Raw genomic sequence first — 21,294 nt, 5'->3', positions numbered from 1 at the left:
CCGCAGGTATGATGTTGTTTGTCGTTCCTGCAGCTCCACACATCGCTGTGTGTAAACCCGCAGGAGCGAAAAACATCTCCTTACCTGCATCCCAACGGCAATGCGGAAGGGAGAAGGTGGGCGGGATGTTATGTCCCGCTCATCTCCGCCCCTCCGCTTTTATTGGCTGGCCGATTAGTGATGTTGTGGTGACGCCGAACGCACCTCCCCCTTGAAGGAGGGATAGTTCGGCGGTCACAGTGACGTCGCCGAGCAGGTATGTGCGTGTGAAGCTGCCGTAGCGATAATCTTCGCTACGGCAGCAATCACCACATATCGCATGTGCGACGGGGGCGGGTACTATCGCGCTCGGCATCGCTAGCTGATCCTAGCGATGTCGCAACGTGTAAAGTACCCCTAAGTCCTAGTAGCTTTTTTTTTTTTACATTTTTTCTATTATTATTATCCTTTCAAACAAAGGCTATGTGCAACACAGATGTCTTACCAGGTAAGCTATATGTTAATTATTTACTTGATTAGAAATTTAGGTTGTAATCTAAGCTAAGCAAACAACAAGTAATTGTCAAATGTCAAACTCAAGTCATATCTCAGAGTCAGACGTCAGTCACATATCAAAGTCAGTTGTCAAAGTCACGTATCAAAGTCACATATCAAACTCAGTTCTCAAACAGGGTATTTAGTCTCAAACTGATTCTGATGTTTGACTTTGATATCTGATCATATGCTTAAATGGACAATGTAAGTTTTTCAGTCACACAAAGATCACCTAGATATATTTTGCTGTGTGCTGTCTGTTTACTACTGTAATGAAAATTTATGTGATGTGGAAAGTAGACTAAACTTTAAAAAAAGTCTGTCTCCCCAAAATGCTGCACTAGGTGTATTTGGTGGCAGATATTTCTCCACCACATTTTTATCTCGTGGCAGAAAAAATGCACTATGAAACTATGTCTATCACAAGCTAGGGCAGCCGCCAATATGCAGATTAAGGGGATGTTTTGGTCATGCCATTTGTCACTAATCCCTCTCATATGGAATAAAAGTTATTTTTACAAGCACTGTATTAATAGCCGGTACAGTTTGGGCATGATTTTCGTAGGGGTAAAGTCCCCTATATCATTGTATGGTTAGTTTAGAAGGCATTTTGAGTGTGACAGACTCCCTTTAAAGCCCAAACTACTTTTAATTAGCCGCACGAGCTGCACCAGTTTGATATAGTACAAGGCATTGAAATCATTAAGATACGCACGTTGAATACATTAAGTACCTATCCTAAGTGGCGTGCACTTCTGTGCCCTGAGCCAGCCATGCTACTACAGTCAGAGACTAGAGTAGCATTTTTTATGTGCAAACCTCCATCACTTTTAGGCCTCATTGAGACACCTGTGTTTTTCATGTATTTCATGTACGCAAAAAAATGGTACCAGTGTCATCAGTGTTTCGGATCCGTGTGCCATCTGTGAGCCATCAGTATTTTGCATGCAAAGATAAATAAATAAATTATAAAGATTCTCCTATATATTGCAATGTTAAACACAACACAAGGATAACACACAGATGCCACTCGTGTGCTCTACATGTTTTTCATGGAGCCATAGACTTGTATTGATACTTTCTATCCGTTCTGCCAGAAATAGCCTCATAGACTATAATGGATGTGGAGCACCCCATGAGGCCTGAGGGGTTACTCGTTGCCGGGCCGGTGAAGGGTCGGGGAATGTCAAGGGGGGCCTGCCCGGTTTCATGACCCCAAGGTGTCTACGGAAGGGGGAATGGAGAGGATGGAGAGGATGAGGGTAGTAGTGGATGAGGGTGAGGAGGATGATTGTCTCGTGACGCCACCTGTGGTATGCAGCCAGGAATTAGCCGCTGCTGCTGTCACTGTCATCCGGGGCGGATGGTTGTAGCAGCAAAGATGATTCTGCTCCCCACAGGGGGAGCGGGCCCCGGGGAGGATGATGAGAGGAGTGGTGGCCATTGGCACCAAAGCGCGGGGCTCCTGCGCCGGAAATCAAAAGGCTGAGTCAGTGGCTGCAGTTCCAAGTGTCTTTACATACTGTCTTTAGATTACCCGGGAGGTACCGGTCACCGCCGTGTGGGCTTCAGCCAATCCCGGTTAAGTTAGAGGTAGCCACCGGTATTTGAAAGTGTCCTTTCCAACAGATGCCCCTTCAGGAGTGAGGAACCCGGGCTAAGCTTTCCGCTCCAAGCCGCAGGCCCCGTGAAAGAAGAAGAGAAGAAGGTGGTGTCGTGTTGCCAGAACTGTAGTCCCGACTTGACTTTCGAGAATGTGTGGTTGCTCCTACTTCTACCCCAAGTGGTGCCCACCCCCAAGTGGTTGTCCTAGTGACCGGGAAAGTTCTATGCATCGTGATGGCCACCCCCATGTCTACCCTAGTCCAGTTCCCCAGTGAGAAGGCTACTAAGCTGTTTGTGAAGTGAAATGGGGAAACACTGGTGATTAACCCACCCCTTACCCAAGATGAATACTGCACCTTAAATGAGGTGCAGTACCCTGTAGTGACTAAAGCCTCAGGGGCGCCACAGATGCATACTGTATCTGTGAAAAATATGAACAAGTCCTTAATTTATTGGATGGGTGTGGCCACTCCCTCCCCAGTTCCACCCACTTTAGTAGAAAATATTCAAACTAGTGTGAACATGCAGTCTCAAGTGTTTGGCGCAACTCTGCACAAAAAATGTGCAACTTTTTGGGAGTAAAGGCTTTGAAATAGCCCCTTAGTCTGTACTCATGACCTCCCTGTTGTTGACTTTTTTGTCTATTATCCTCCATGTTGAGATGATGAGGGTACTGATTGCCATATGTCCAAGTAAAACTTCTAGTTTTAGTGAATTGACTATTTATATTATTTCACTTACACCATACAGTTCAGTGCGAATCCTTACAAAACCTCTTCTGTACCAAGTGCCAGTGTCTGTCTCAATTTCAATGAGCTCATCGATTTGTTTTGGAGTCTTGATTCTATGGACCTGCAAAAAAAAATCCAGACCAACATACGGTAAAAATACACAAATGTGGGGGAGCAGTCAGATTTAATTAATTACATGTTTTTTTTTATACCGTAGCACCAATATTTTCACAATTCATATCAGTCCCTGGTCCCAAGGTGCTCACAGTTGAATTTTAAGCACATTAGAACCAATTGCAAAGGAAGTTAGTTTTCCTATCAGTATGTTTTTGGATGGGTGAAAGTATGAGTATCTAGAGAAACTCTTGCAATCATATCGAGAACATATACCGTATATATTCCAGACATACAGTATGTAGAAAACAGCACATACGGCCACCCTACATTAGGAGTATTTTAAAGAGAATCTGTCCCCCCAAACACTAATTAAACCACTTATACAGGTATGTAGGTGACATAACCCCATTAAAACAACCATACCTGTAGTATACATGTTAGGAGTTTTGTTGACAGAAGAATACAATTTATTTTGTATAAAAATGGTACTTTGATGCATGCCTCTTCAAATTGAGGTGGCGGAGAAATGCAATGAGCCCTTGGCCATGCCGAGAGTGCACCAAAGCACCCCGATTTTTACATAGTTACATAGTTACTTAGGTTGAAAAAAAGACCTAGGTCCATCTAGTTCAACCTTCTTCCACCAGTTCTACATTTTGTCCCTAAGTCACTTATAACTGACAATGTTGTGTACTGAGGAAATCATCCAGCCCTTTTTTAAAAGCTGTTATAGTATCTGCCATCACTACCTCTTGTGATATGGCATTTCACAGTCTGACTGCTCTAACTGTAAAGAACCCTTTCCTATTTAGCTGCCGGAATCGCTTTTCTTCCACTCGCAGTGAGTGCCCCCTGGTCCTTAGTATTGTCTTTGGAAGAAATAAGTCATGTGCCAGTCCTTTATATTAAGCATGTGTCGCCCACCCGCAGCGGTCGCCCCAGGGACACCACTCCACCTTCAGGGATGCCGTAGGGTCTCCACTTGTTAGTATTTCTGGCGACAGGTAGGTCAGGTTTATTTACATGGGAGTCGTAACGCCACTCACGGTTTGCGGTCAGGGTTATGGGTGACTGCATCCGCAGGTTTAACAAGCGTCTGGGGCTGATGGAGTCTTCAGTCGGATGGTGTGGCCTCCCGTGAGTGAGGCTGACCCCAGGGGCTCGGGTGTGTAGAACAACAGGTCCCAGAATAACTCAGTCTCAGTCCAAGGTGTCTTTCAACTTGTTTTACTCACGTTCAGGTGTTTTTGTGAGGTAAGCCGGGCGATGCTGAGATAAACCAGGAGGAAAAAGGTATCCTTTAGGCCAGTCTAAGGGTAACCGTTAACTCGCCTTCCTAGCACTTCTTGTTTCGGATAACCCCTGACTTGAAGTACCGTGGATTCATCCAGGGAAGTTGCTACTGCCTTTTCTCTCCTTTTTGGCCCGTTTGCTGGCAGCGTGGACCAAGGAAGATGGCTCCAGGCTCGATCCTCCTCATGGGCCCCTCGTTGTTGCTGATGCTCGGACTCTAGTTGGTTGGTGTGGTGCTTGTGGTCCCCCCACCGGCAGGTTTAGCAGATCAGTAAATGGACGTCTACTCTAGGGACCTGATCCCCGTGCGTGCCTAGTCACCAGGAGTCTCCGTAGATGACCAGCTGACTTCCTCAGCGTCTTTCTGTCCGACTTGCTGGTGACCGTTCTCCCCCGCTAACGGCTACTACACGTGCAGGGTCTGACTAGCTTGTCCGCGCGCCTGCTCTCTCCTTCTTTCTGTGCTCTCCGCTTCAGACTGGCTCTTCGCCTACTTTCCTGACGGCCACTGCCACCTTAGCTTCCAGCCCCTCCCCTACACTCCTAGATGAGATGTGGAGGAACGCCCCCTCTTGGGTCTGCCCAAGGGTCTCCTCTAAGGTGTGGGAGACCTGGTTGCTATGTGTCTGTGCGTACACACCCTATTTCAGCCTTTGGAATTACCTGGAAGTATTGACCCAACATGGGTGCAGTACTCAGTGGTGCCTGACCAGGTCAGGGGCGCCACAACCACACATGTATTTGTACATATAAATGAGATCTCCTCTGAGACGTCTTTTTTCTAGGCTAAACATATCTAACTTTTTCAACCTCTCATCATATGGGAGGCCTTCCATTCCTTGCAATAATATAGTTGCCGCCTTTGAACTGACTCTAACTTCTGAATGTCCTTTTTAAAATGTGGAGCCCAGAACTGAATCCCATTTTCCAGATGTGGCCTTACAAGTGATTTATAGAGGGGTAACAATACGTTGGGATCACGGGATCTAATCTCTCTTTTTAAACACCCTAAAATCTTGTTTGCTTTTGCAGCTGCTGCTTGACATTGAGTACTGTTGCTCAGCTTATTTGTAATGAGAATACCCAAGTCCTTCTCCTGTTCTATAGTCCCGAGTTTACTCCATTTAATGTATACGCAGCTATAGGATTACTCCATCCTAGGTGCATTACTTTATGTATATGAAATAAATCTTTTTATCTGTTGTTTTTTTTAAACCAGTTATTATTTTTATAGGGGCTAGGTACCTTACTTACCAATATAAGAGGTTTAAGTAGCGTTTTGGGATGGCAGTTTCTTTTTTTTTTTAAAGATTTTTTTGTTGATGCTAAAAGTCCTATTTCACATAAAATGTACAGCCATAATACAGATCCATGTTTAAAGAGGTCTCCACTACTCGGACAACCCCTTCTGACATTTTATATTCCTTAGTGTAAAATAAAAAGAATAAACACTCAACTCTCCCATAGGTGCTGTGCCAGCGATATCAACATCAGGTCTTTCAGGGTTCACGTGACATTGTTATACATAGTGAGTGCTGGAGCTTATTAGCAAATTTTTAACACTTCCCATGGACGTCCGAGTTTTATCAGAGGAAAGTGTGAGTGAATCAGCCCATTAGCAGTCATTGAATGGCTGCAGTTATAAGTCACACAAGCCCTGGGAGACCCAGTTCCATCATCACTAGCACGGCCCCGATGCGGGAGGTGAGCATCTGTTATTTTTTCATTTTATACATGGTAACACAGTATTTAAGAAAGGGTTGTCCCAGTAGGGGGCTACCTCTTTAATGCATTAATATTATAACCCTGGCAGAAATTTCAGGTATAGGTTACAACTAGTGATGAGCGAGCACTACACTGCTAGGGTGCTCGGTACTTGAAACGAGCAGTTGAATGATCGCAACTTGAGTACCCAAGTATAATGAAAGTAAATGGGGGACTCAAGCTTTTTTTCTGGGAAATCATCTGGAAAAAAGTCCCCCATTGACTTCCACATAAGTGCTCAAATCGCGTCTATCTACGAATATCAAGTAACCGAGCATGGTAGTGCTCACTCATCATTAGCTACAACCAAACAGATATTTGTACCACACATACAGTATATGAGACATTGGCTTGGAGGATGGATGTAAGTAAAAACATACATTTATACAGTTGTATTACCGTAATTAATATAGGTATATGCTTTGAATTTGTGACCAAAGGCACAGTTAAATGGGTCAATGCTTCGCTATACAAGCTTCTGTACAAGTTTTTGTTCCAAATCACTGCCCCATGTTAACAAGTCCACCAATTAAACAACAAATGAGCATAAAAACACCACCGGGCGTCAGCACACAGGAAAGTGGTGGCCGCACTAAGGAAACTGAGGATTGAAGGGCCAATGATAACTCCATGTAATAGGGGGAAAACAAGCACTGATTGCCCTGCTATATCGGCAATTATCTGCTACTGGATTAGGCCTTTAGGATATATTAACATGACCTAAAAAGCAGTTATTAGACCCTTATTATGACATGGGATATATATCAGCAGTTCATTGGTAGGAAATACACATTTCTTGAGACTCACAGTAAATACTTTCTCCGGTTGTCCACGAGCCCTCATATTTGTGTCATGAATTTGTTTCAAGATCATCCAGGCTTCATCATGTTTTCCAGTCTATACAATGAAACAAACAACAAATGGTGTAAAAAAAAAAAGAATAACTGGATGCAGCTAGAAATTATAATTTTTTTATTTATTTATTTTTTAATATATAAAGCTCTATTAACTGACCATTACCTTAAAAATGTTGTCCTATCAGTGTAGTAATGTAATAGATTTCTCCTGAGTTGCATGTGTGGCCCCATCAGCTGTGTGCTGGGATTTGGACCAAGGGTAGGTAGAAATTTTCTCCACATCCATGAAAAGCAGTCTGATTAGGCTGATCACATTGGGATCAGTTTTTCTTAGAGGTGGAGAATATAAAATAAAGTATCTCTACCTTGTCCATTCAGTCAGTGCTTGAAAATCGGACGACATTCAGAAGTCCGATGTTTTCCACAGACCCATAGCCTTGCATTGCTTATTTTGATTTCACACTTAGATCAAAAATCAGACGTCTACCTCGGATCAGTCTGTCCGATGAAAAAATCGGACATGTGCACATCCCCATTGAATAACATTGTTCCATGTGCTATGTGATAAATAATTGGATAGCGCTCATCTGATGTATACGCTCGTGTGAGCAAGCACTTATGTTGATCATCTGCACTTGGAAAAGGGAATAACGTGGAAATTGCATAAAACATATACAGTTAGGTCCAGAAATATTTGGACAGTGACACAAGTTTTGTTATTTTAGCTGTTTACAAAAACATGTTCAGAAATACAATTATATATATAATATGGGCTGAAAGTGCACACTCCCAGCTGCAATATGAGAGTTTCACATCCAAATCAGAGAAAGGGTTTAGGAATCATAGCTCTGTAATGCATAGCCTCCTCTTTTTCAAGGGACCAAAAGTAATTGGACAAGGGACTCTAAGGGCTGCAATTAACTCTGAAGGCGTCTCCCTCATTAACCTGTAATCAATGAAGTAGTTAAAAGGTCTGGGGTTGATTACAGGTGTGTGGTTTTGCATTTGGAAGTTGTTGCTGTGACCAGACAACATGCGGTCTAAGGAACTCTCAATTGAGGTGAAGCAGAACATCCTGAGGCTGAAAAAAAAGAAAAAATCCATCAGAGAGATAGCAGACATGCTTGGAGTAGCAAAATCAACAGTCGGGTACATTCTGAGAAAAAAGGAATTGACTGGTGAGCTTGGGAACTCAAAAAGGCCTGGGCGTCCACGGATGACAACAGTGGTGGATGATCGCCGCATACTTTCTTTGGTGAAGAAGAACCCGTTCACAACATCAACTGAAGTCCAGAACACTCTCAGTGAAGTAGGTGTATCTGTCTCTAAGTAAACAGTAAAGAGAAGACTCCATGAAAGTAAATACAAAGGGTTCACATCTAGATGCAAACCATTCATCAATTCCAAAAATAGACAGGCCAGAGTTAAATTTGCTGAAAAACACCTCATGAAGCCAGCTCAGTTCTGGAAAAGTATTCTATGGACAGATGAGACAAAGATCAACCTGTACCAGAATGATGGGAAGAAAAAAGTTTGGAGAAGAAAGGGAACGGCACATGATCCAAGGCACACCACATCCTCTGTAAAACATGGTGGAGGCAACGTGATGGCATGGGCATGCATGGCTTTCAATGGCACTGGGTCACTTGTGTTTATTGATGACATAACAGCAGACAAGAGTAGCCGGATGAATTCTGAAGTGTACCGGGATATACTTTCAGCCCAGATTCAGCCAAATGCCGAAAAGTTGATCGGACGGCGCTTCATAGTACAGATGGACAATGACCCCAAGCATACAGCCAAAGCTACCCAGGAGTCATGAGTACAAAAAAGTGGAACATTCTGCAATGGCCAAGTCAATCACCAGATCTTAACCCAATTGAGCATGCATTTCACTTGCTCAAATCCAGACTTAAGACGGAAAGACCCAGAAACAAGCAAGACCTGAAGGCTGCGGCTGTAAAGGCCTGGCAAAGCATTAAGAAGGAGGAAACCCAGCGTTTGGTGATGTCCATGGGTTCCAGACTTAAGGCAGTGATTGCCTCCAAAGGATTCGCAACAAAATATTGAAAATAAAAATATTTTGTTTGGGTTTGGTTTATTTGTCCAATTACTTTTGACCTCCTAAAATGTGGAGTGTTTGTAAAGAAATGTGTACAATTCCTACAATTTCTATCAGATATTTTTGTTCAAACCTTCAAATTAAACGTTACAATCTGCACTTGAATTCTGTTGTAGAGGTTTCATTTCAAATCCAATGTGGTGGCATGCAGAGCCCAACTCGCGAAAATTGTGTCACTGTCCAAATATTTCTGGACCTAACTGTAACCACACCACACAACATGTTCATGCAACAACTAAAAATAGGTTTTTATTTCATTTGCATATGATTTTTATATGTTGGAATAAAGATGATCAGATTTTCTCCATTTGGATTCCACAGCTGGATTTATACGTCCTATGTAATTTATTTCACTTATGGCACTTCAATATCTGAGCACGGTTCCCAGGATCTTAATTGAATGGCATCTGTTCGGTGAGCTGGCAATCTACGTTTTTCTATTTATTTAACTTTTGGAAATTGTAAATCTGTATAACCAATCAGTGTCAAATCTAAATCTGGCTTTACGCATGAGATAGATCATAGAATATGTTATGGTTATATACAGGGCTGGTGTTAGGGCAGTGAAAAATGGCGAAAATGCCCAGGGCCCCCAATCCCTAGGGGACCCCTAGTGTTTACAACAGAGGCTACACATCAGTGTAGCTTTTGATGTGGAGACTGCTTGAGGACCTTTGGTGACCATGATGTCACCATAGGTCTTGTACTCTGCAAGACTTCAAGGACCTTTAGTGACACCATGATCATTTGACAGTCATGTGACTGTGATGTCATCATATGAAGACCTGGAGAGTTGATGGGATGGTCATGTGTTTGTCTAGAATCCATGTGCTCCTGGTGGTATATATTAACACCTTTACAACATCCACCATCGCATTATATGTGTAGAAAGTGGACTTGCCCCTGTACTGGTTATGCTATGTATTCTATGTCTTATATCAATTGTATTGTGTATATTAATATATGAATGCTGCTAGCTAGGTGCAGGTTCCAGACGCAGCAGAGCTGGGACTGTTTACAGTGGGCGTCACCTAGTGGTTGGGTTGGGATAGCAGCAAAGCGGATAAGGATAGGGTTAAGGGGGGAGTGACAGATTCGGGAAAGAGGACAGGAGGGAGGGCTCGAGATGGAATGAGTAGAGAATTGGGTTCAAGTGTGAGAAGACGTGGCCTCAGCGCTTGAGCCGAGGTAATTACGTGAAGTTGGAAGCTTACAGCTCACACCGACGGACTTAAAGAGTCATTCAGCTAGAGAGCCCTCGGGGCCCAGCATCGGACGCAGGTGTGAGATATAGGGGGAAATGTAGTGCCCCTAAGCCATCAGGAGCTACAGGAACTGCATCCTGTCAGAGATGCAGAGCCTACCCCCAGTGACCCAGAAGACCAGTGCCGGTAACACCAAAATACTCATATAATCCCTGTTCCCCCCCAAAACTGGTGATAGGCTAGGGTTGGACCCAATGGATGGCCACTTAGGGGGGGAACTGATCCAGTCCACTAGACGACAACCAGGGAGGAGGGGCCAAACAGTCAGTAAGTGGAAGTGAAAGGAGTCAGACGTAACAGTACTGACGGGAGAGTGTAGCAGTGACCTGTCAGGCTCAGGCATGTGGTTGCCGAAGGAGTACGGTGGAGTACTCTCGGAACCATAGCACCGACGGGGTGCAGAGCCCTAGGTCAGGAAAACGCTCTAGGTAGACCTGATAAAATCTGCACGGTGAGGGGACCATCCAGGACCTTACCAACCATAAAATTCAGGGCACAGTAACGATGGGAGAACCTGGGAACGAGACAGATATCTGACCCAACAGGGTTCAAGTTACCTGCTGTACGGACTAAGACTGAAAAACAACCAGGAAGGGACCCTAGACGCTCCAAGGCACTAGAACTAAGGGGACCAGTAGTGAGGACCAGCCTCCATTGGGTTGCAAGCAACATCTCTGTGAGTAAAGGATCAGTTACACTGCAATCCCTTGTGTGGCCTACCTTCTTTATGCGCCCCCGTACTATTAACAGACATAAACCACAACCACCATCATCTAACCCCTGGTGCCTAGCCCTACTTGCTGAGGGCCACAACATCCAGGCTGTCATTAACATCAGCCCCAGCAGTGAGAGACTGTGCAGCGGCGACACCATATATCTATAGCCGCAGCCCACAAGTGGCATCTGACAAAAACTTTACTAATAATCCCAGTAAATAAATCCTCTTTTAAAAGCGACCCCTCCCCAGGGTCACGGAACCGGGCATCGGCCATTACACCCGTGACACTTCTCAGTGAAACCAGGCCCGGGAACGAGTACCCCACAGCCCTGGGGTGCGACAGAAAGGAGGCACAGACCCAAGAGCTTGAGGGCGAGGTCCAACATAGCAGAGGGAGAGGTTGAGGAGCAGTAACGCACACTAAGAGAAAGAAAGGAAAAAAAGGTCATGTCAGTCATAACGGTGTGAGGAATAAAAGTGAACGATTCTGGTTGCGTGCCTTACTAACTGTCTGCCATGACGACTGCCAGTGGGGTAATGGACATTGGCCTGAAGAAACCAGTAAGGGTCATGCATCCCACCTAAAGTCATATCTGTACATGGAGTCACTTCGGCGAGGCCTGGACCTCTCATTCTCATGTATGATACCAGTTGGAAGCGGGTGTATCCAGCATGCTCACACGGTGAGCTTGCCCCTTACACTGCAGGTAATTGCTGCGTGTTACAGCCAGGACCTGCCTCTAACAATCGATTGTTAACCTGTGAAATGCTGCGGTCAGAGTTTGAAAGTGTGATTTAACAAGCACTGGCATGGAGGTTCAACTGTGAAGTGTTCGTGGGTTGCCAATGGGTTGCTAAGACAGCAGAGCATCTGCTGAAGAACTCTATGCTTGTCATAGCAGCACTACTAAAAAAAAAACCTGTGTTGGGGCTTCAAAGGAGACTGATTTACACTATATGCAGCAATGCTAAAGCACTGCTGTTTATAGCACAGGCAATCTAACAAGCACAGCTCCACGTCCACTAAAGGAACCATTAGCAAAAAGTAAAAAAATGTTTTTAAAAAAATAAAATAAAACTTCAAATCTCTCCCTTTTTGCTCCATCTAATATATAAAGCTGAGTGTATGTGGGAGTGTATGTGTGTGTGTGCATGTGTGTATATGTGTGTGTGTGTGTGTGTGTATGTCCGCTAAAGGAATCCAAACCATCACATTTACAATCACGAAATTTTGCACAGGCACCCCATGTGACTCAGGGAACGTCATAGACTATGTTTTCTTGGGAAAATTTAACCCCACGCTTTACAGTTACTCTCCAAAAAACATGCCTCCATTAAAGTCAATGGAGCTGAAACCTACAGGTTATTAATAGGAGCTGTGATTGGTTATTATAGGAACAAAGGACATTAAGGGCAGTCTTAGTATAAGAAGCTTATGTGTGAGGTAATATGATATTGGGGGAAAGACAGATAGAGAGAGAGACAGAGAGACAGACAGGGAAAGAGACAGAGGCAGACAGACACAGACAGACAGGCACAGACAGACATAGGCACAGACAGACAGAGGCAGACAGGGAAAGAGACAGACAGACACAGACAGGGAAAGAGACAGACAGGGAAAGAGACAGACACAGAAAGACAGGTAAATAGAAAGAAAGGGAAAGAGACAAAGACAGACAGGGAAAGAGAGATAAAAGCAGACAGGGAAAGAGACAAACAGGGAAATATACAGACAGAGACAGATGGACAGAGGCAGACAGGGAAAGAGACAGACAGAGGCAGACAGGGAAAGAGACAGACAGAGGCAGACAGGGAAAGAGTCAGACAGACAGGGAAAGAGACAGACAGAGGAAGACAGAGAAAAATACAGACAAAGAGAAAGACAGAAGAAGACAGACAGAGGCAGAAGGGGAAGCGGATCCCATAAAAAATGCAATTGTCTCCAGATCTTTCTCTAATTTTGCAGACATTTATGGCAGACATAAAGGTCCACAGTATACAATCTTAAATGACCAGATCATTTAATATTGGACTTCTTTCTTATGGAAGTAAGCGTTAGTATTCTATGACAACTGTAGTTCACATTTCAATTCTCACCTCTAAAAGGAATCGTGGACTTTCTGGCATAAATGTCAGAGCCACGACTGCAGAGACACACGGTAGGGCACATACAATGACGAAAACTCTCCAGCTGTGGAACTGATAGGCTGATCCCATACTAAAACTCCATCCTGAAAAAAAAAAAAATTCAACCAGATTAGTGTTATATGCCTGTTCAACTTACAAAGGTTATTAGAAAAGATACCAATGACAAGATCATACATAACGCAGGCCTGGCACAAGAAACTCAATTAGACTCTTACATGCAAATAAGACTATGTATTTGGGGCAGAAACAGACAGATCTCATCCAACTTAGGTCAAATATACTGTATTAGTTGTGTCAGGCTCCGTTGTTATGCCTCAATGGATGCCAGTACTGATACCAGAAAGTTTGCAAATGACGCTGGACCTAGTTTCGAGCTGTATCGGCAAAACATACTGGTCCGATTCAGCAGATAATAGCCCTGACTGGAGCAACATTTCTGACAAGGGCCGAGGAGCCTCACACCACTGATAAGATGCATCAAATTCATTAAGTGGTATGCCCTTCTACTGAACTCAACGCATCCTGTTCCTGCACTCCCCTAAATTAAAACCGTCAGTTGAAACACCAGTCTTAATGGATCGGGGCATTGGGTGTTAAAAAAAAATCATGTATACATTCATATTTAATACTCAAACCAGACCAAACTTATCCAAAGTCAACGCTTTTCGTCCATTATAGTCATTGTAAATTGCGAGGTCTACAAGATCACCCCATTAGTATTCAAAAAAATGATCCTGGCCAAGACTAAAATACAGATGTGAGGATACCCCAAGGATAACTGTTCTTGGGTAGGGGTGGTCATACACATGAGAGAGATAGCAGGCGACAATAAGTGTCTCTCCTGACTTCCCCCAAAAACATGAGCACTTGGTTCGGGGCAAGGATTCATGTGTTTTCAATGAAAAAAGGGACCTCTGCAGCTGTTTATCACTCTGAAAACAAATAGATTTGGCTTTGAAGTTCCAACCGTGCAATCCTTCTGTCCTCCAACATCGTAAGCTGACATCCAAATGTGTATGGAGACCTTAAAGGGTTAGATCTTAAATATGAAGTTGTCATCAGCTATCCGTGGGATTGGGGATAATTTACTGATCGCTGAAGGTCTGGCCACTAAGAACTCTCATGAGCCCGAAAAAGGTACTCAAGAATTTTCAGTAAAATGTATTAATAATAATGTAATGTAGCCCTCAGATCTCTTCTTATGCATCTTCTATTCTGTGCAGTTCTGTTCCACATTTTCATAGCTCCTTTCACACAGGTACATGTTTGTGCCGTATCAGTGGTCACCACTCATCAGTAGTAGTAGTTGGGACATTTAATATACAAATCACTGAGTTTCTTGTGACACCGTTGTTACGTTCTGGTGATGGCATGCAAATATATTCTGTTTAAAGCCTGGGATCACATATTTCCATTGCTTCAGGCTCAGGTTTTGAACTTGATGTACCTCCACTGGATGATAACTGATGACAATACTGCTTCAGTTTCCATTTGGATTTTTTACAATCCTGATCTGAAATCAGAGACATAACTAGATTTTGATGGGTCCTGGTGCAAAATTTTGATCTGGGGAATCATCTCATTTTGATAACATGTATGGGCCTTTGTAGCATTCTGAGTCCTATAAAGACATATTTGTTGTCACCCATCCAGTGCCTCTTCCTGGTATAATGTCTTCCATCTTGGGCCCTTTCCAGTTATGTTGTCCCATATCCTGAGCCCATTGCACTAATAATTTCCAACATCCTGTGCCCCTTTAAGTAAGAATATTTCACATCATGTGCCCCTTCCAGTAATAATGTCATCATTCTGTGCCTCCTCCTGATATAATTTCCAACATCCTGTGGCCCTTCCAGTAAGAATGTTCCCCATCCTTGGCCCCTTCCAGCAGTAAAGTTTCCCATTCTGGTATAATATGCCTATATTGGCCCATTCCAATAATATATGTCCCCTATCCCTTGCCCCTTACTGATATATTCCCCATCCTTGGTCACGTGCAGTAATAATGTCACCCTCCTTCTGTAATGTCCCCATCCTGAACCCTTCCAGTAACATATGTTACTCCATCCTGGGCATCTTCCTGATATAAAGTCCTTCATCCTGGGCCCCTTTCAGTAATAATGTCTCCCATCCTGGTACAATGTCCCCCATCCTAGGACCCTTCCTGGTATAATGACCCCATCTAGTTCCTTTCCAGTAATAATGTCCCCATCCTGGTATAATGTGCCCCATCCTGGGCCCAGTCCTGGTGTAATAACCCTCCTGGGCCCATTCTGTAATGATTTCCCTGTTCTTCCTCTCCTCTGCTAACACATTAAAAGAAAAACAACAAAAAAAAAATCTTTTAACTGTTCCCCACTCCCATGTCATGCAGCATGCACTTATATAGGTGGCACAGAGGCTGGCAGCTGACTCCGATAAGCCTGCTATGGGCGACGCATGATATCACTGCTATATTCAGCCTGTGACTGGCATTATTAGCTCTGGCTGGCGGTGAGTATTGCAGTGTCGGGAGCCAGCGGGTCTCCGTGGCGCAGTACATTTTAGCTAAATATGCATCCTTGGACAAACATCCAGTTGAACTAGGTGGTGGCCTGTCTGGAAAAATATCGTACAATAAGTGTGATCAGACCAGCACCTGCACTTGTCCAGCGTAAGATATATGTGTAGGGGGCCATAGAGTGATCTATTTCAAGTGTTTATTTCTGTTAATGTTGATGCTTATGGCTTATAGCCAATGAAAACCTAAAAGTCATTATCTCAGAAAATTAGAATATTATATAAGACCAACTGAAAAAATTATTTTAAACTCAGAAATGTTGGCGCCTACTGAAAAGTCTGTACAGTAAATGCACTCAATACTTGATCGGGGCTCCTTTTGCATGAATTATTGCATCAATGCAGCGTGGCATGGAAGTGATCAGCCTGTGGCACTGCTGAGGTGTTATTAAAGCCCAGGATGCTTTAATAGCAGCCTTCAGCTTGTCTGCATTGTTGGGTCTGGTGTCGCTCATCTTCCTCTTGATAATACCCCATAGATTCTCTATCGGGTTTAAGACCGGGTATTGGTACTTTTGGCAGTGTGGACAGGTGCCAAGTCCTGCTGGAAAATGAAATTTCCATCTCCAAAAAGCTTGTCGGCAGAGAGAAGCATGAAGAGCTTTAAAATTTCCTGGTAGCCGGCTGCACGGACTTTGGTCTTGTTGAGGATAAGAATTGAGTAACCAAAAATACTTAATTTAGCCATTTCATAGACTCAGGTATATAGTTTAGTAGAAGTAAACTAACACACATATTTATGCATGCTTTTGTTTCTTACTAATATATATATATATATATATATATATATATATATATATATATATATATATATATATATTATATATATATATATACACACATTGCCTATTCAGTGTGTTTTTTTTAATACAATATATATCCACATGTAGCACATGTAACTTGAAGATGGCTGCCACATCCTGTCTACACCCAAGATGATGAGCAAAGGAGAATTCCTAAAGTTTTGACTGACCAGTCCAGTAGACGCTATACATATTTCTATACGTCTTGAAGCCCCGACCTGTGATACTTGATTGGACTATACTTTTTTTTCCACCCTTTACTTCCTGGTCCTATAAAGGCTTTGTCTAAGATTAAAGTCTCAGTCGGCTCGCCAGTCGTGAGAGAGAGAGTCATAATTGATTCAACTAATTGTTATTCTTTCTCGCTGTGCACACACGACAATATAATTTGGAACAGCAGTCAGATCCCGAGAGACCGCTTGAGTCTCATCATCATCATCATCATCTCAACAGTCTTAATAAAACACAGTGGACCTACACCAGCAGATGACATGGCTCCCCAAACCATTACTGATTGTGGAAGCTTAACACTAGACCTCAAACAGCTTGAATTGTGGCCTCTCCACTCTTCCTCGAGGCTCTGGGACCTTGATTTCCAAATGAAATGCTAAATTTATTTTCACCTGAAAACAACACATTGGACCACTTTTTCTCCTTGGCCCAGGTAAGACACTGGCGTTGTCTATTGATCATGAGTGGCTTGACACAAGGACTCTGACAGTTGTAGCCCATGTCCTGAATATGTCTGTGTGTGGTGGCTCTTGAAGCACTGACTCCAGCAGCAGTCCACTCCTTGTGAATCTCCCCCAAGATTTTGAATAGCCTTTCTTAACAATCGTATCAAGGCTGTGGTCATCCCGATTGCTTGTGCATATTTTTCTAAATGGCGCTTTACACGCTACAATATATCTTACAATGTGTCGTCGGGGTCACGTCGTAAGTGACGCACATCCGGCATCGTAAGTTACATTGTAGCATGTAATAGCTACGTGCGATTGCGAGTGAATGGTAAAACATTCATCACATGCACGTCGTTCAATTCCTAAAAATTGAACGTCAGGTTGTTCATCGTACCCGGGGTAGCACACATCGCAGTGTGTGACACCCCGGGAACGATGAACAGCAGCTTACCTGTGTCCTGCGGCTCCCGGCCGGCTATGCGGAAGGAAGGAGGTGGGCGGGATGTTTATGTCCAGCTCATCTCCGCCCCACCGCTTCTATTGGACGGCTGAAGCGTGATGTCGATGTGACGCCGAATGTCCCTCCCACTGCAGGAAGTGGATGTTCGCCGCCCACATCGATGTTGTATGGACGGGTAAGTACGTGTGACGGGGGGTTACTCGTTTGTGCGACTAGTTCAACAAATTGAACGTGCCGCACATACGATGGGGGCGGGTACGATCGCATACGATATCGTATGCTGGATCGTATGGTGTAAAGCAGGCTTAACACTCTTTTTCCTTCCACTCAACTTGCCATTAATATGCATGGATACAGCACTCTGTGAACAGCCAGCTTCTTTAGCCATGACATTTTGTGGCTTACCTTCCTTGTGGAGTGTGTCAATGACTGCCTTTGGACATCTGTCAAGTCAGCAGTCTTCCTCATGATTGTGTAGCCTACTGAACCAGACTAAGGGATCGTTTTAAATGCTTAGGAAGCCTTTGCAGGTGTTTTGTGGTAATTATTCTAATTTTCTGAGATAATGACATTTGGGGTTTCATGGGCTGTAAGCCATAATCATCAACATTAACAGAAATAAACACTTGAAATAAAGGATTTTGTTTGTAATGACTCTATATAATGTGTTTCCCTTTTTGTATTAAATGACTGAAATAAATTTTCTTTTTGATAATATTCAAATTTATTGACATGCACTAATTGTTATTGTTACATTGTAATTGTTACATGCGCCATACAGGCTATACAGAAAGTACAGTTAAAACTAGAAGTTTACATACACTATCTTTAAAGACACATCTGCATGTTTTTCTCACTATCTGACATGAAATCAGAATAAACCTTTCCAGTCTTAGGTCAAATAGGAACCAAAATTATTTATATTTGCCAAATGCCAGAATAATGAGAGTGAGAATGTTTTAAGACATTTTTATTTCTTTCTGCAAAGTCAAAGTTTACATACATTTTATTAGCATTTGGTACCATTGCCCATAAACTGTATGACTTGGGGAAACATTTTGTATATCCCTCCACAAGCTTCTCACAATAGTTGGTAGGAATTTGGGCCCATTTCTCCTGAAAGAACTGGTTTAACTGAGCCATTTTTGGAGGTCGCCTGACTCGCACCAGCCTTTTCAGGTTTGCTCATAAATTTTCAATAACATTGATATCAGGGTTTTGTGATGGCCACTCCAAAACATTGACTTTGTTATCCTTAAGCCACTTTGTAATCACTTTAGCAGTATGCTTCGGGTCATTGTCCATTTGGAAGACCCATTTCCACCCAAGCTTTAAGTTCCTGGCTGATGTCTTGAGATGTTGCTTCAGTATTGCCACATAATCTTATTTCCTCATGATATCATCTATTTTGTGAAGTGCACCAGTCACTGCTGCAGCAAAACAACCCCACAAGATAAGGCTGCCACCGCTGTGTTTCACCGTTGGGATGGTGTTCTTAAGCTTCAAAGCTTCTCCCTTTTTCCTCGAAACATAACAATGGTCATTATGGCTAATCAGTTCATCTCTGGTACACAGAACCCATCTCCTTCCCGAGTGGTATGATGGCTGGACATTGTTTGTACTTGCGTATAATTGCTTGATCAGATGAACGAGGCACCTTCAGGTATCTGGAAATTGCACCCAAGGATGAACCAAACTTGTGCAAGTCCACAATTCTCTTTCTGAGATCTTGGCTGGTTTCTTATGACTTTCCCATGATGCTACACAAAGAAGCACATGCATTTATGTCTTTTTAGATAGTGTATGTAAACTTCTGGCTTCAACTGTATATGTGTCCCCAATATGACCATAAAGGGAACCTGTCCCCATATTTGTCCCTTATAACTTGCGACCACCACAAGTAAGCTCTTATAAACAGCATTCTAGAATATATTCTAGAATGCTATATATAAGTGCCCAAACCGATCTGTATAACTTGAAAACAACTATTCACCTGCGGGGCAGTCTGGTCCGATGGCGTTGGTGGTCTCGATCCAGCGCCTCCTCTCTTCTTGAGATCACTGTCCTCCTGCATTACAGTACTTTGATCTGCCCTCAGCAGGGAAGAGAGAAGTGCACATGCGCAAGAGCACAATAGAAGACTCTATGTGGATGAAGTAGGACGCATCATCCACACGAAGCTGAGAAGGAGGACGAGAACTGCAAGAAGATAGGAGGCACTGTACCGAAACTAGCGATGCCCATCGAACCCGACCGCCCCGCAGATGAGTATAATAAAAGGTGTTTTGTATGTTATACAGAGCGGCCTGGGCACTTATACTGTATATAGTATTCTAGAATGCTGTATATAAGAGCATACTTGGGGTGGCCGCAGATTATAAGTGATAAATCTGGTGACAGGGTCACTTCAAAGAATTTTCCCCCTAAAACATTATTTTCAGTATTTAAAATATTTATATAATAGGATTTGGTTCATAGAACTAAAATGAAATGCATATTCCTTCCCTATGAGAAACATTAGCAAAAAGATGACGCATCACAAAAAGTCTTCCCAGTTACGATTTCTACATTCCCGTTCAGTCGTTTCTATTTATTATCCGGTGTCCTTCGGTGACATGTCAGTAATACCTGCTGAGCACTGCTACCATAGTATCCCGTCCATTCTCCATCCGGACAATATCCCATCTATCATTAAATCCACAGTTCAGGTTTATCTCCGTCACCCCATAAGTGCAGTGAATGTAGATTTCCCCTTGGCTATAATCACAGCATAATGCAGAAACCGGCCTTGATAAAATGATTAATGAGCTGCGGCTGAGACACTTTTTCCACCCAAATATTGAAGCTGCAGTGAATGTGTTTCAGCCCTTTGTGTTATGTTTTATCTTATCTGCTACAGTCATGGATTCAACCATTTAATTACTTTTTCTTTTACACTTGTAAAGGGCTTTTTCTCCTATGGTTTCCCAACTGGCTCCAGCTAGGTAATACTCCATATATATGGAATATTATCAGTGAGGGTCCTCAGTGAGGATAGTATCAAATTGGCTTAATGACAATATTCTGTAGCTTGCTGATATTTATTCTATTATTCTATTTTATTCTATTCTACTGTATATCTATTACAATAGTTTTAATGTCAGCCAAAGAAACATTGGGATGCCTGACCTTATCAATAGATTGGAGTCTGGCCACAGCTCGTACCTGTTCAGCCAACCTCTCTCTCCTTCTCCAAGCACTGACCAGGGGTGTACATAGATGGGGTACCATTGAAAAAGTTCAAATTGGGCTACACAATTTGCTCCCAGGAGCCATTAAAGGGAATCTGTCAGCAGGTTTTTGCTATGTAATCTGAAGACAGTATGAGTTAGTGGTTAAAACACAGAATTCAATGATGTGTCACATGTAAAGCTGTGTGTTGTCATTTACATTAATTGTAGATTTTATCACGTGGTGATTATCATTGCTGTGACTAGCTGGCACACCGGCACTTGTCCGACTCTGCCCCCTCCTACGATAAGCAATTCACTCTCAATCAACATTGCACAGAGAAAGCCTGATGTGGGCGGGGTTAGCTCTCAACTCTGCTGCATTTCTAAATCTAAAAACTGAGAACTGCTGCACCCAGTATACTAAGT

The 21,294-nt window shown here is 43.1% G+C and overlaps 1 protein-coding gene across 1 annotated transcript in view; it reads right to left on the bottom strand.

Moving 5' to 3' along the window:
• SV2C (synaptic vesicle glycoprotein 2C) overlaps window positions 1-21,294 on the bottom strand; it is a 377,261-nt gene that overhangs the window by 51,418 nt on the left and 304,549 nt on the right. The window contains exons 5-7 of the mRNA XM_075325504.1: window positions 13,104-13,237; window positions 6,852-6,941; window positions 2,881-2,991 (exon numbers count right to left, since the gene is read on the bottom strand). Coding sequence (XP_075181619.1) covers window positions 2,881-2,991; window positions 6,852-6,941; window positions 13,104-13,237 — 335 coding nt within the window. The remainder of the gene's footprint in view (window positions 1-2,880; window positions 2,992-6,851; window positions 6,942-13,103; window positions 13,238-21,294) is intronic.

This window comes from Anomaloglossus baeobatrachus, chromosome 1 (assembly GCF_048569485.1).
Source record: "Anomaloglossus baeobatrachus isolate aAnoBae1 chromosome 1, aAnoBae1.hap1, whole genome shotgun sequence".
NCBI lineage: Eukaryota > Metazoa > Chordata > Amphibia > Anura > Aromobatidae > Anomaloglossus > Anomaloglossus baeobatrachus.
Note: the sequence above shows the minus strand (reverse complement) of the source record. Positions and strands in the feature narration are given on the sequence as shown.